This window comes from Eleutherodactylus coqui, chromosome 11 (genome assembly GCF_035609145.1).
Source record: "Eleutherodactylus coqui strain aEleCoq1 chromosome 11, aEleCoq1.hap1, whole genome shotgun sequence".
In the NCBI taxonomy this organism is placed as follows: domain Eukaryota; kingdom Metazoa; phylum Chordata; class Amphibia; order Anura; family Eleutherodactylidae; genus Eleutherodactylus; species Eleutherodactylus coqui.
In genome coordinates this window covers 7,935,310-7,947,890 of record NC_089847.1, presented here as the reverse complement: position 1 = coordinate 7,947,890, position 12,581 = coordinate 7,935,310, and the positions used below count along the sequence as shown (strand labels likewise).

Here is a 12,581-nt window from a genome sequence, read left to right as displayed (position 1 = left end):
ATCTGCGTTTACACCGGGCGATTATCACCAAACGTGAGCGATTTATGTGCGTTTACACCGGGCGATTATCACCAAACGTGAGCGATTTATGTGCGTTTACAACGGGCGATTATCACCAAACGTGAGCGATTTATGTGCGTTTACACCGGGTGATTATCACCAAACGTGAGCGATTTATGTGCGTTTACAACGGGCGATTATCAAGAAACGTGAGCGATTTATGTGCGTTTACACCGGGCAATTATCAACAAACGTGAGCGATTTATGTGCGTTTACACCGGGCGATTATCACCAAACGTGAGCGATTTATGTGCGTTTACAACGGGCGATTATCAAGAAACGTGAGCGATTTATGTGCGTTTACACCGGGCGATTATCACCAAACGTGAGCGATTTATCTGCGTTTACAACGGGCGATTATCACCAAACGTGAGCGATTTATCTGCGTTTACAGCGGGCAATTATCACCAAACGTGAGCGATTTATCTGCGTTTACAACGGGCGATTATCAACAAACGTGAGCGATTTATGTGCGTTTACAGCGGGCGATTATCACCAAACGTGAGCGATTTATGTGCGTTTACACCGGGCGATTATCACCAAACGTGAGCGATTTATGTGCGTTTACAGCGGGCGATTATCACCAAACGTGAGCGATTTATGTGCGTTTACAGCGGGCGATTATCACCAAACGTGAGCGATTTATGTGCGTTTACACCGGGCGATTATCACCAAACGTGAGCGATTTATGTGCGTTTACACCGGGTGATTATCACCAAACGTGAGCGATTTATCTGCGTTTACACCGGCGATTATCACCAAACGTGAGCGATTTATGTGCGTTTACACCGGCGATTATCACCAAACGTGAGCGATTTATGTGCGTTTACACCGGCGATTATCACCAAACGTGAGCGATTTATGTGCGTTTACACCGGGCGATTATCAACAAACGTGTTCGTTTGAACGAGTTTTGAGCGCTAATTCCCCGTGTAATGGCCCATAATGCTGCTGCCCCTAGTGGTCTGGAGGACCGGCGGTGCCCGCACGGGGCGCATATTACCAAAGGAGGCCTGAGTTCTCCTATGGGGCCGATTCAGCCAATCAGCTGGCTGGAATCGGCACCACGTGACACAGCGGCGTGCCCGCGCATTGCCGTGCACAGGATTGTGCTGCCTGAGTTCTCCTGTGCGGCCGATTCAGCCAACAGCGGCGTGCCCGCGCATTGCCGTGCACAGGATTGTGCTTTGCCCGCGCTTTCACATGCTCAGTGCCTTGCCATGCACTCGTGTGGACACAGGATTGTGCCTTGCCCGCGGTTTACATGCCACTCGTGTGTGGCACAGACAGTTATTGATTTGGCAGGTATTTTTTGTGCTTTTTGGCAGGTTTTTTTTGTGCTTTTTGGCAGGTATTTTTTGTGCTTTTTGGCAGGTATTTTTTGTGCTTTTTGGCAGGTATTTTTTGTGCTTTTGCCAAAGGTGATTATTTCTTTTGCACACGTGGATTTGCCAGCGGACGTTTTACACAGGACTACTAAAAGCCAAGGTAAGCTGCTGCATCTGCTCATTTAATTGCGCTCTTACTTCCCCTGCGCGCATTGGCGGAGAGGCGGCCAATTCTGCATGCCGCTGCATTGTCCACGAGCGCGATCCCCAGCATGCCGCTGCATTGTCGCCGCGATCCCCAGCATGCCGCTGCATTGTCCACGAGCGCGATCCCCAGCATGCCACTGCATTTTCGCCATGCCGCTGCATTGTCCACGAGCGCGATCCCCAGCATGCCGCTGCATTGTCCACGAGCGCGATCCCCAGCATGCCGCTGCATTGTCGCCGCGATCCCCAGCATGCCGCTGCATTGTCCACGAGCGCGATCCCCAGCATGCCACTGCATTGTCGCCATGCCGCTGCATTGTCCACGAGCGCGATCCCCAGCATGCCGCTGCATTGTCGCCGCGATCCCCAGCATGCCGCTGCATTGTCGCCGCGATCCCCAGCATGCCGCTGCATGCATGGTCGCCGCTGCATTGTCCACGAGCGCGATCCCCAGCATGCCGCTGCATTGTCGCCGCGATCCCCAGCATGCCGCTGCATGCATGGTCGCCGCTGCATTGTCCACGAGCGCGATCCCCAGCATGCCGCTGCATTGTCGCCGCGATCCCCAGCATGCCGCTGCATGCATGGTCGCCGCTGCATTGTCCACGAGCGCGATCCCCAGCATGCCGCTGCATTGTCGCCGCGATCCCCAGCATGCCGCTGCATGCATGGTCGCCGCTGCATTGTCCACGAGCACGATCCCCAGCATGCCGCTGCATTGCTATGTGTGGAGACGCGGTTACCAGAGATTTGTGCGCTGTGCGCTGCTACGTGTGGAGACAACACCCAAGATTTGTGCGCTACGTGTGGTGAGTACGTCACCTGAGATTTGCGTGACACCACCTGACGCAACCTGTCTTTTTTTGCAGATTTGTGCGCCTTATTGCAAAATAACGTGTGGAGAGGATCCTGACGTTTGGACGCGTTTCGAGAAGAATTTCGCTTCGCTCGGACACCATCTGACATCACTCAGCGAGGTAAGCTGCTGCATCTGCCAAATTTTTCATTGCTTGCATATGCTCATGTGTACATGCATGCGTGCCTGTATGCGTACATGCCTGTATGCATACATGCATGCATGCCTTATGCGTACATGCGTGCCTGCGTGTATGCGTACGTGCGTGCCTGTATGCCTATGTGCGGGCATGCGTGCCGTATGCGTGCGGGCATGCGTGCCTTATGCGTGCGGGCATGCGTGCCTTATGCGTGCGGGCATGCGTGCATGCCTTATGCGTGCGGGCATGCATGCCTTATGCGTGCGGGCATGCATGCCTTATGCGTGCGGGCATGCCTTATGCGTGCGGGCATGCCTTATGCGTGCGGGCATGCCTTATGCGTGCGGGCATGCGTGCATGCCTTACGCGTGCGGGCATGCGTGCATGCCTTACGCGTGCGGGCATGCGTGCATGCCTTACGCGTGCAAGCATGCGTGCCTTATGCGTGCGGGTATGCGTGCCTTGTGCGGGCATGCATGCCTTATACGTGCATGCCTTATGCGTGCGGGCATGCGTGCCTGCATGCATGCCTGTATGCGTGCGTGCATGCCTTATGCGTGCATGCATGCATGCCTGTGTGCGTGCCTTATGCGTGAGTGCATGCCTTATGCGTGCGTGCCTTATGCGTACATGCGCGCATTATGCGTACACGCATGCCTGTATGTGTACACGCATGCCTCTGTGTACACGCATTCCTGTATGCGTACACACATGCGTGGCTGTATGCCTATGTGCGTGCACGCGTGCCTGTATGCGTACAGGCATGCACGCGTGCCTGTATGCGGACAGGCATGCACGCGTGCCTGTATGCGGACAGGCATGCACGCGTGCCTGTATGCGGACAGGCATGCACGCGTGCCTGTATGCGGACAGGCATGCACGCGTGCCTGTATGCGGACAGGCATGCACGCGTGCCTGTATGCGGACAGGCATGCACGCGTGCCTGTATGCGGACGTGCGTATGCATGCATTTATGTATATATGCACGCATGCGTATGCATGCATTTATGTATATATGCACGCATGCGTGTACATGCATGCATAGATGCACACATGCATGCATAGATGCACACATAGATGCACACATGCATGCATAGATGCACACATAGATGCACACATGCATGCATAGATGCACACATAGATGCACACATGCATGTATGCATGCGTAGATGCATGCATAATTCTTCTGACCTGGTTGGGGGAGTAGTGGTCATTGTAAGTGGGTTGAGCGGATCTAGGAATCAGTAATACTGGTGGGATGTGACTGTTAACCTGCTGATTTCTCGTCATTTCCTGCAGATCTGACGTCCTTGAGAACGGGAAGGCTGGCAGACAGTGAAGAGACCCTCGTCGTTCAGCAATCTTTAAACCCTTCTTTTAATGCACTGTTTTTTCCCAGTGACTCCCTTGTTTTTAATACGCTTTTAAAAAAAAATAATTATGACGGAGGATCCTGAAAAACTGCGCAATATTTTACTGCAATGCATTAAACAGAAAAGACCCATAAACACAGCGGCCTTTTGTCTATGTCACAAAGGCTGCTAGGTGTCATAATTAAGGATGAGCGAGTATACTTGCTAAGGTACTACTCGTTCGAGTAATGTGCCTTAAACGAGTGTCTCCCTGCTCGTCCTTAAAGATTCGGGGGCCGCCGTGAGGGAGAGCGGGGAGGAACGGAGGGGAGATCTCTCTCTATCTCCCCTGCGACTCACCTGTCAGCCGCAGCGGTCCCCGAATCTTTATGGACGAGCAGGGAGATACTCGTCTAAGGCACATTACTTGAACGAGTAGTGCCTTAGCGAGTATACTCGCTCATCCTTAATTATGACACCTAGCAGCCTTTGCAAACTTGGATTGGTGTAGGAAAACTAAGTGTTCCTCAAAATTCTGAAAAGTAATGTTAAATTTGTACGTCTCCTAGATGGAAAAAATAAATGTACAAAAGTTTTAAACCGTGCTTCCAGAATAAAGTGAACAGATGGAAATCTATATGTTAGCAAAGATTTGTACAGCATGTTTGCACTCATTTTATATATGACATTTGACAATGTGAAAAAATGAAAATTCAAAATTGTGCAAAGTAGCAATTTTAATAAATATACACAACTTTTAACAGTCCTTTTTTACTACCTAACAGAAGTACAACAAGGGGAAGAAAAAAATGTCACAGTCACTTGGATATGCAAAACCTTTACGGACTTATGATATGTCAAGTGACACATGTAAAGTTCCAAGTTTTCAGTCTGTCACTAAGGCGCAAACAGGCTTGTTCTCTAAGGGGATAAATAGCTTAGTGTATAAACTGTGAACCGACTAACGAGGGACAGTGAGCAGCATCACATGCAACCTGACAATCTTCATCGTACTGCTCCATCAGATCCTGATGATGGATTTCCATAGCAGGTGATGGGCCATTTCCAGCTTTTAAGCGTCCTCCGGAGCCAACATCTGGGAACTTCTGGCTCTCTGGTGATTCAACTCTGTGGTTGCGAGCACCGGAAACGGTTACCACAGTGCAGTATTCTGACCAAAACGTATCAGCTGACCTAGAAGGAGGAAGAAAAAAAAAATTAACCCTGCAATTAGCTTAATTCCGTGGGTTTTCATACTTATTGCACTGTCCCTGCTTTTCTTCACTCCTACTTTAATAGATAAAGACATCGTATTTGGACAATTGGTATGTTTCTCCGAAGGTTTGTTCAGTTAGTGCAGATTAGGTGCAGTATTGGGATGGAACCTGTACGTTTGCTAAAAAAAGGAATTAAATGCTCAAATCTAATGTTATGTCTTTTTCGCCCAATAAGACGAATTTAACACAGCAAGTGTGTGAGAGAGAGAGAGGGGGTGGCTGAGTAAGTGGGTGAGCATACATGCATGTATACATACATGCACGCATACAGGCATGCATGCACACAGGAACGCGTGCGTGTACGCATAAGGCATGCACGCATACAGGCACGCGTGCGTGTACGCATAAGGCATGCACGCATAAGGCATGCATGCACGCACATAGGCATACAGGCATGCATGTACGCATACAGGCATGCATGTACGCATACAGGCATGCATGTGTGTACGCATACAGGCATGCGTGTACACACAGGCATGCGTGTACGCATAATGCGTGTACGCATAATGCGCGCATGTACGCATAAGGCATGCATGTACGCATAAGGCACGCACGCATAAGGCATGCACTCACGCATAAGGCACGCACGCACACAGGCATGCATGCATGCATGCATGCACGCATGCCCGTACGCATAAGGCATGCACGCATGCCCGTACGCATAAGGCATGCACGCATGCCCGCACGCATAAGGCATGCCCGCACGCATGCCCGCACGCATAAGGCACGCACGCATGCCCGCACGCATAAGGCACGCACGCATGCCCGCACGCATAAGGCACGCACGCACACAGGCATGCACGCACGCATACAGGCATGCATGCAGGCACGCATGCCCGTACGCACAAGGCATGCACGCATGCCCGCACGCACAAGGCATGCACGCATGCCCGCACGCACAAGGGCATGCACGCATGCCCGCACAAGGCATGCACAAGGCATGCACGCATGCCCGCACGCATGCCCGCATAAGGCATGCACGCATGCCCGCACGCATAAGGCACGCATGCCCGCACGCATAAGGCACGCATGCCCGCACGCATAAGGCACGCATGCCCGCACGCATAAGGCACGCATGCCCACACGCATAAGGCATGCCCGCACGCATAAGGCATGCCCGCACGCATAAGGCATGCCCGCACGCATAAGGCATGCATGCCCGCACGCATAAGGCATGCACGCATAAGGCATGCCCGCACGCATAAGGCACGCATGCCCGCACGCATACGGCACGCATGCCCGCACATAGGCATACAGGCACGCACGTACGCATACACGCAGGCACGCATGTACGCATAAGGCATGCATGCATGTACGCATACAGGCATGTACGCATACAGGCACGCATGCATGTACACATGAGCATATGCAAGCAATGAAAAATTTGGCAGATGCAGCAGCTTACCTCGCTGAGTGATGTCAGATGGTGTCCGAGCGAAGCGAAATTCTTCTCGAAACGCGTCCAAACGTCAGGATCCTCTCCACACGTTATTTTGCAATAAGGCGCACAAATCTGCAAAAAAAGACAGGTTGCGTCAGGTGGCGTCACGCAAATCTCAGGTGACGTACTCACCACACGTAGCGCACAAATCTTGGGTGTTGTCTCCACACGTAGCAGCGCACAGCGCACAAATCTCTGGTAACCGCGTCTCCACACATAGCAATGCAGCGGCATGCTGGGGATCGTGCTCGTGGACAATGCAGCGGCGACCATGCATGCAGCGGCATGCTGGGGATCGCGGCGACAATGCAGCGGCATGCTGGGGATCGCGCTCGTGGACAATGCAGCGGCGACCATGCATGCAGCGGCATGCTGGGGATCGCGGCGACAATGCAGCGGCATGCTGGGGATCGCGCTCGTGGACAATGCAGCGGCGACCATGCATGCAGCGGCATGCTGTGGATCGCGGCGACAATGCAGCGGCATGCTGGGGATCGCGCTCGTGGACAATGCAGCGGCGACCATGCATGCAGCGGCATGCTGGGGATCGCGGCGACAATGCAGCGGCATGCTGGGGATCGCGGCGACAATGCAGCGGCATGCTGGGGATCGCGCTCGTGGACAATGCAGCGGCATGGCGACAATGCAGTGGCATGCTGGGGATCGCGCTCGTGGACAATGCAGCGGCGACCATGCATGCAGCGGCATGCTGGGGATTGCGGCGACAATGCAGCGGCATGCTGGGGATTGCGTCGACAATGCAGCGGCATGCTGGGGATTGCGGCGACAATGCAGCGGCATGCTGGGGATCGCGGCGACAATGCAGCGGCATGCTGGGGATCGCGGCGACAATGCAGCGGCATGCTGGGGATCGCGGCGACAATGCAGCGGCATGCTGGGGGATCGCGCTCGTGGACAATGCAGCGGCATGGCGACAATGCAGCGGCATGCTGGGGATCGCGGCGACAATGCAGCGGCATGCTGGGGATCGCGCTCGTGGACAATGCAGCGGCATGCTGGGGATCGCGCTCGTGGACAATGCAGCGGCATGCTGGGGATCGCGCTCGTGGACAATGCAGCGGCATGCTGGGGGATCGCGCTCGTGGACAATGCAGCGGCATGGCGACAATGCAGCGGCATGCTGGGGATCGCGCTCGTGGACAATGCAGCGGCATGCTGGGGATCGCGCTCGTGGACAATGCAGCGGCATGCAGAATTGGCCGCCTCTCCGCCAATGCGCGCAGGGGAAGTAAGAGCGCAATTAAATGAGCAGATGCAGCAGCTTACCTTGGCTTTTAGTAGTCCTGTGTAAAACGTCCGCTGGCAAATCCACGTGTGCAAAAGAAATAATCACCTTTGGCAAAAGCACAAAAAATACCTGCCAAAAAGCACAAAAAATACCTGCCAAAAAGCACAAAAAAAACCTGCCAAAAAGCACAAAAAATACCTGCCAAATCAATAACTGTCTGTGCCACACACGAGTGGCATGTAAACCGCGGGCAAGGCACAATCCTGTGTCCACACGAGTGCATGGCAAGGCACTGAGCATGTGAAAGCGCGGGCAAAGCACAATCCTGTGCACGGCAATGCGCGGGCACGCCGCTGTTGGCTGAATCGGCCGCACAGGAGAACTCAGGCAGCACAATCCTGTGCACGGCAATGCGCGGGCACGCCGCTGTGTCACGTGGTGCCGATTCCAGCCAGCTGATTGGCTGAATCGGCCCCATAGGAGAACTCAGGCCTCCTTTGGTAATATGCGCACGGGGCTCACACTGCACTGAGCTGCCAGTAAGCAGCCCGCCGCCATCTTGCCGGAGACCACGAGCGCCGCGCTGTGGTGCAGTTGGGCCTCCAGCGGCCGCCGCTGCACCCGGAAGTGCTTGTGGCTGTTGGGCTGAGAGCTACTTTCTGTTTGTGTGTCGGAGACGCCGCGGAGCGCAGCCTGCATGGAAGCGTGAGTCCCCCGCAGCCCCCGGATACATGTACTGCCCCCTGCTGGCAGCAGCCTCCTCTGCTGCTATTACCCTAATCTACTGCCCCTCTCGCTGTCATTACCCTCCGCAACTACCCTGCTTGCCGTCTTCACCCTCCTCTGCTGCACCCCTCGCCATCATTGCTTTCCTTACCTACCCCCTGGCCATCTTCGCCCTCGTCCACCTGCCCCCCTCGTCCACCTGCCCCCCTCGTCCTCCTCCTCTTGTCCCCCCCCCTCTGCTGGCCCCCTGGCCGTCTTCGCCCTCGTCCGCTTGCCCGCCCCCCCCCCTCGTCCTCGTCCGCTTGCCCACCGGCCCCCCTCGCCCTCATTCGCTTGCCCCCCCCTCGTCTGCTTGCCCCCCCCCCCCTCGTCTGCTTGCCCCCTCCTCTGCCGGCCCCCCTCGCCCTCATCCACCTGCCCCCCTCCTCTGCCGGCCCCCCTCACCCTCGCCCGCCGGCCCCCCTCACCCTCGCCCGCCGGCCCCTCCTCTGTTGGCCGCCGCTGCCGTTACCTTTGTGTGCCGTCCCATCTGCAATAAATAGGCTGGAGCAGAGAGTGGCCAGAAAGAGCGCCTCCCGCTGTGGAGGACCCCACATGGCTGCGCATTAAATAGGCAGACTGCTTATTTAATTGTGAACTATGTAGTACTTCATATCGCCTGCGGAGGCGCTGCAGCGAAATTAAATATTTGATCCCGGGGTCCCTGCAGCTGGGTACTCGGTGTTGTGGTGTATAGCCTTGTGTTCATGCAGCGCTGACCTGTGGCATCGTATGTGAGGCTGCAGGGAGACACTGCCCATCCCCACCCGTTGATCCAGAGGAAGGCAAAAACCGCAAGAGGCGGAAGCCAATCAGCCCATTTGGGGGACAAATTCCTTGCCGACTCCATGATGGCAGACTAATCGCTGGACCCACCTCTGATGGCTCCTACCTGCCTGTAGACCCGATCACCGCCCCGCGGGTCACCTGATGTCTGTCCTGCTGTATATGTATCCACACCCCTCAGCGCCAGAACTGTGCGGGATAAGAACCAGCGGGGGCGGGGGCGGGGGGGGGGCGCCAAATTTGTTTTTAAACCTATTGACTCTTCATGATTTCTATTTTTCTTCTTTTTTGCCCAACGCCCCGATGAATGTCGCACGGACTCGCAGCGGGAGCGGCTGAACTTCTTCCCGCCACCTCCAGGGGGCGTCATGTGGTGTGGAAGTTGTGAAATTAGTTTTCGAGGGAGATAAAGTCCTCCAGAAATTCAGCTTTATTCCCAGCATTCACTGCTAGAGGAGAACCCGATGTTTGTCACCATGGTTACCGCGTCGCCAAATATAGTGTTTTTTGGGTTTTTTCTTCTTTTTCATTTTACTACTTTTTCACAATAAAAACACTTGAACTTTCCAGACCCGTAAGCTCCCCGCCACGGAGCGGCGGGAGGAGGCGCTGCGGCTTCTGCCGGTACCATTCCGGTGCGCCTAGGACTTTTGGACCACTTCTTCATTGTTTTTTTTTCTTAGAGGCCCCTAAGTGGCACGGAGCCGCTCTGGCCGATTGTTACATTGTTTGTCGCACCGTTCACATTGCGGGATGACGGACAGATGACTTTATGGTACGGGGTGTTACAAATGTGACACATCTGAGGGCTCCCACACAGGTTTAAAGACCCGAGCAGTAAAGGGTTAACAGCGACTCTTTTCTCGCAGGGCTGTTATTATGGGAAAACCAAAACTGAACATTATAAGCTATAATTGCCGAGCTTAGATTCCTTACAAACCATCACTGCAGCCACTAAAGGGTTAACAAGCCTTCCTTAGGAGGACCGCCCCATTGCCGTTTTACCCTGTCGGGCTCAAATGCCCATCAAGGCGTCTCGGCAATGACTGCTCTTGTGCGTTTACTCAGGAGCGATCGTCGCTCAGTGAATGGAGGCGGTGCGGCCGGGAATGGCGCCAGCCCGCCGCCCCCCGTTCACGGTAATTCAATGATTCAGAATAAAAACTGAATCGAGGGGCAATTAAGGGGGCAGATGAACCCAATTAATTGCCCAGCCCTACCAAGAACCTTCAGGATGAAAGGCCAAAATACATTAATGCAGCAAAGTCTGTGGTTTTCCTCCTTCTGCGGTTCTTACTGGATTATTAGTGTCTAGATGCCGCATTCAAGGTATTGCGCTGTATAACTAGTCATGTGACCTGATGTTTCCATATTTTTGCTCCTCTCCCAGGTCCGCCGCATCCAGCATGACTGTCTCATAAACCAGGGATGGCTGGCATGGCCGTACAGAGCCGGGTGGAGGATGAGGCCCTCGGCACACATGTGGTGGACGAGTTCACGGCCCCCGGAGAACAGCGAAGCTTGTTGGAGCTGAGCCGCGGCCGGGTGCAGGCGCTCTTCCCGGTCATATTCACCGTCTTGGGGTGTTTAGAGAACCCAAGCGACGAGGAGGGCAAAAACGGGAAGAACCCGGGCCGGATCTGGCTGCAACTGAAAGGCAGAATCCCAGCTGTGGTGAAAGCCAAGGTACGGGGCGGGCAGAAGTAGCGGGTCACCTGAGCGCGGCGCGTTAAAGGGGTTGTATCGGATTAGACAAACATGGCCGCCTTCTTACAAGAGCAATTCCATTTCTGCTCATGGACTTTGTGTGGTACTGCAGCTCAGACCCAGTCAAATAGACGCGCATGAGCTGCAGTACCTTATGCAACCAATGGACAAGAGTGGCGCTCTTTCTGGGAGAAAGCGGTCATGGTTTTCTAAGCTGAAGCTAACCCTATAAATATGTGCGCTGTTTGTATCCATAGGTTCCAATTCTGTGAACGTTCGTCACACCGCGCCCACATGGTCAGCTGAAATCTGAGCTGTCTGACAGGCTTGTTGCTAGGGGCACACTTCCTAGCAACTAGTCAGAAGTTACTCAAGCCTCCAATTTGAGTCAAGGAGGCTTAACGAGGTTGTATCATAAGAACTACTCCTGTCCGTATGAGCTACTGGGGCAAAAGGATCTCATAGGGGAGGGAGGATGGTGCAGGGGGAGGGTCCCCGCCGCTCGGGTGGATGGCGCAGGGGGAGGGTCCCCGCCGCTCGGGTGGATGGCGCAGGGGGAGGGCCCCCCGCCGCTCGGGTGGATGGCGCAGGGGGAGGGCCCCCCGCCGCTCGGGTGGATGGCGCAGGGGGAGGGCCCCCCGCCGCTCGGGTGGATGGCGCAGGGGGAGGGTCCCCGCCGCTCGGGTGGATGGCGCAGGGGGAGGGCCCCCCGCCGCTCGGGTGGATGGCGCAGGGGGAGGGCCCCCCGCCGCTCGGGTGGATGGCGCAGGGGGAGGGCCCCCCGCCGCTCGGGTGGATGGCGCAGGGGGAGGGCCCCCCGCCGCTCGGGTGGATGGCGCAGGGGGAGGGCCCCCCGCCGCTCGGGTGGATGGCGCAGGGGGAGGGCCCCCCGCCGCTCGGGTGGATGGCGCAGGGGGAGGGCCCCCCGCCGCTCGGGTGGATGGCGCAGGGGGAGGGCCCCCCGCCGCTCGGGTGGATGGCGCAGGGGGAGGGCCCCCCGCCGCTCGGGTGGATGGCGCAGGGGGAGGGCCCCCCGCCGCTCGGGTGGATGGCGCAGGGGGAGGGCCCCCCGCCGCTCGGGTGGATGGCGCAGGGGGAGGGCCCCATCTTACAGTTCTGGCATTTCATCCTTTTTTTTTCACCAAGCAGGATAAGTATTGCAATATTGTAGCAGTTCAGACTTTTATGTAGGCGGCAGCACTAAATGTGCGCAGGTTCTGTTAGTTTTTTTTATGGGAAAAGGTGTGTGTGTGTGTGTGTATATATATATATATATATAACTATTTTATTTTTTTTTTAAACTGCTGAAAAAAAAGCCTATTCGAACCTTTTTCCCTTTTCCTATGTTGCCTACCACGGCCGCTGCCCAATGTATGGATTTGTGTGATTGCAGCCCACAGCAGCTCAATTCATT

General features: G+C 55.3%; 1 protein-coding gene and 2 long non-coding RNA genes across 5 annotated transcripts in view; 2 read left to right on the top strand and 1 right to left on the bottom strand.

Moving 5' to 3' along the window:
* The first annotated feature begins 1,430 nt into the window (after positions 1 to 1,430).
* Positions 1,431 to 4,579, top strand: LOC136581999 (uncharacterized). Its single transcript, XR_010787113.1, has 3 exons — positions 1,431 to 1,548; positions 2,465 to 2,572; positions 3,890 to 4,579. It is a non-coding gene; the product is annotated as an uncharacterized lncRNA (long non-coding RNA).
* Positions 4,580 to 4,661: 82 nt separating this feature from the next.
* Positions 4,662 to 7,067, bottom strand: LOC136582001 (uncharacterized). The gene is made up of 2 exons (XR_010787114.1): positions 6,625 to 7,067; positions 4,662 to 5,136 (listed from the first exon to the last, which is right to left on the bottom strand). It is a non-coding gene; the product is annotated as an uncharacterized lncRNA (long non-coding RNA).
* A 1,465-nt stretch (positions 7,068 to 8,532) lies between these two features.
* N4BP1 (NEDD4 binding protein 1) overlaps positions 8,533 to 12,581 on the top strand; it is a 36,516-nt gene continuing 32,467 nt past the window's right edge. For all 3 annotated transcript variants that reach the window (XR_010787219.1, XM_066584041.1, XM_066584042.1), the window contains exons 1-2: positions 8,533 to 8,614; positions 10,851 to 11,146. Coding sequence is in view for 2 of the 3 variants with exons in the window: in XM_066584041.1 (XP_066440138.1) it covers positions 10,889 to 11,146 (258 nt within the window). In the remaining variant the exon portion in view is untranslated. The remainder of the gene's footprint in view (positions 8,615 to 10,850; positions 11,147 to 12,581) is intronic.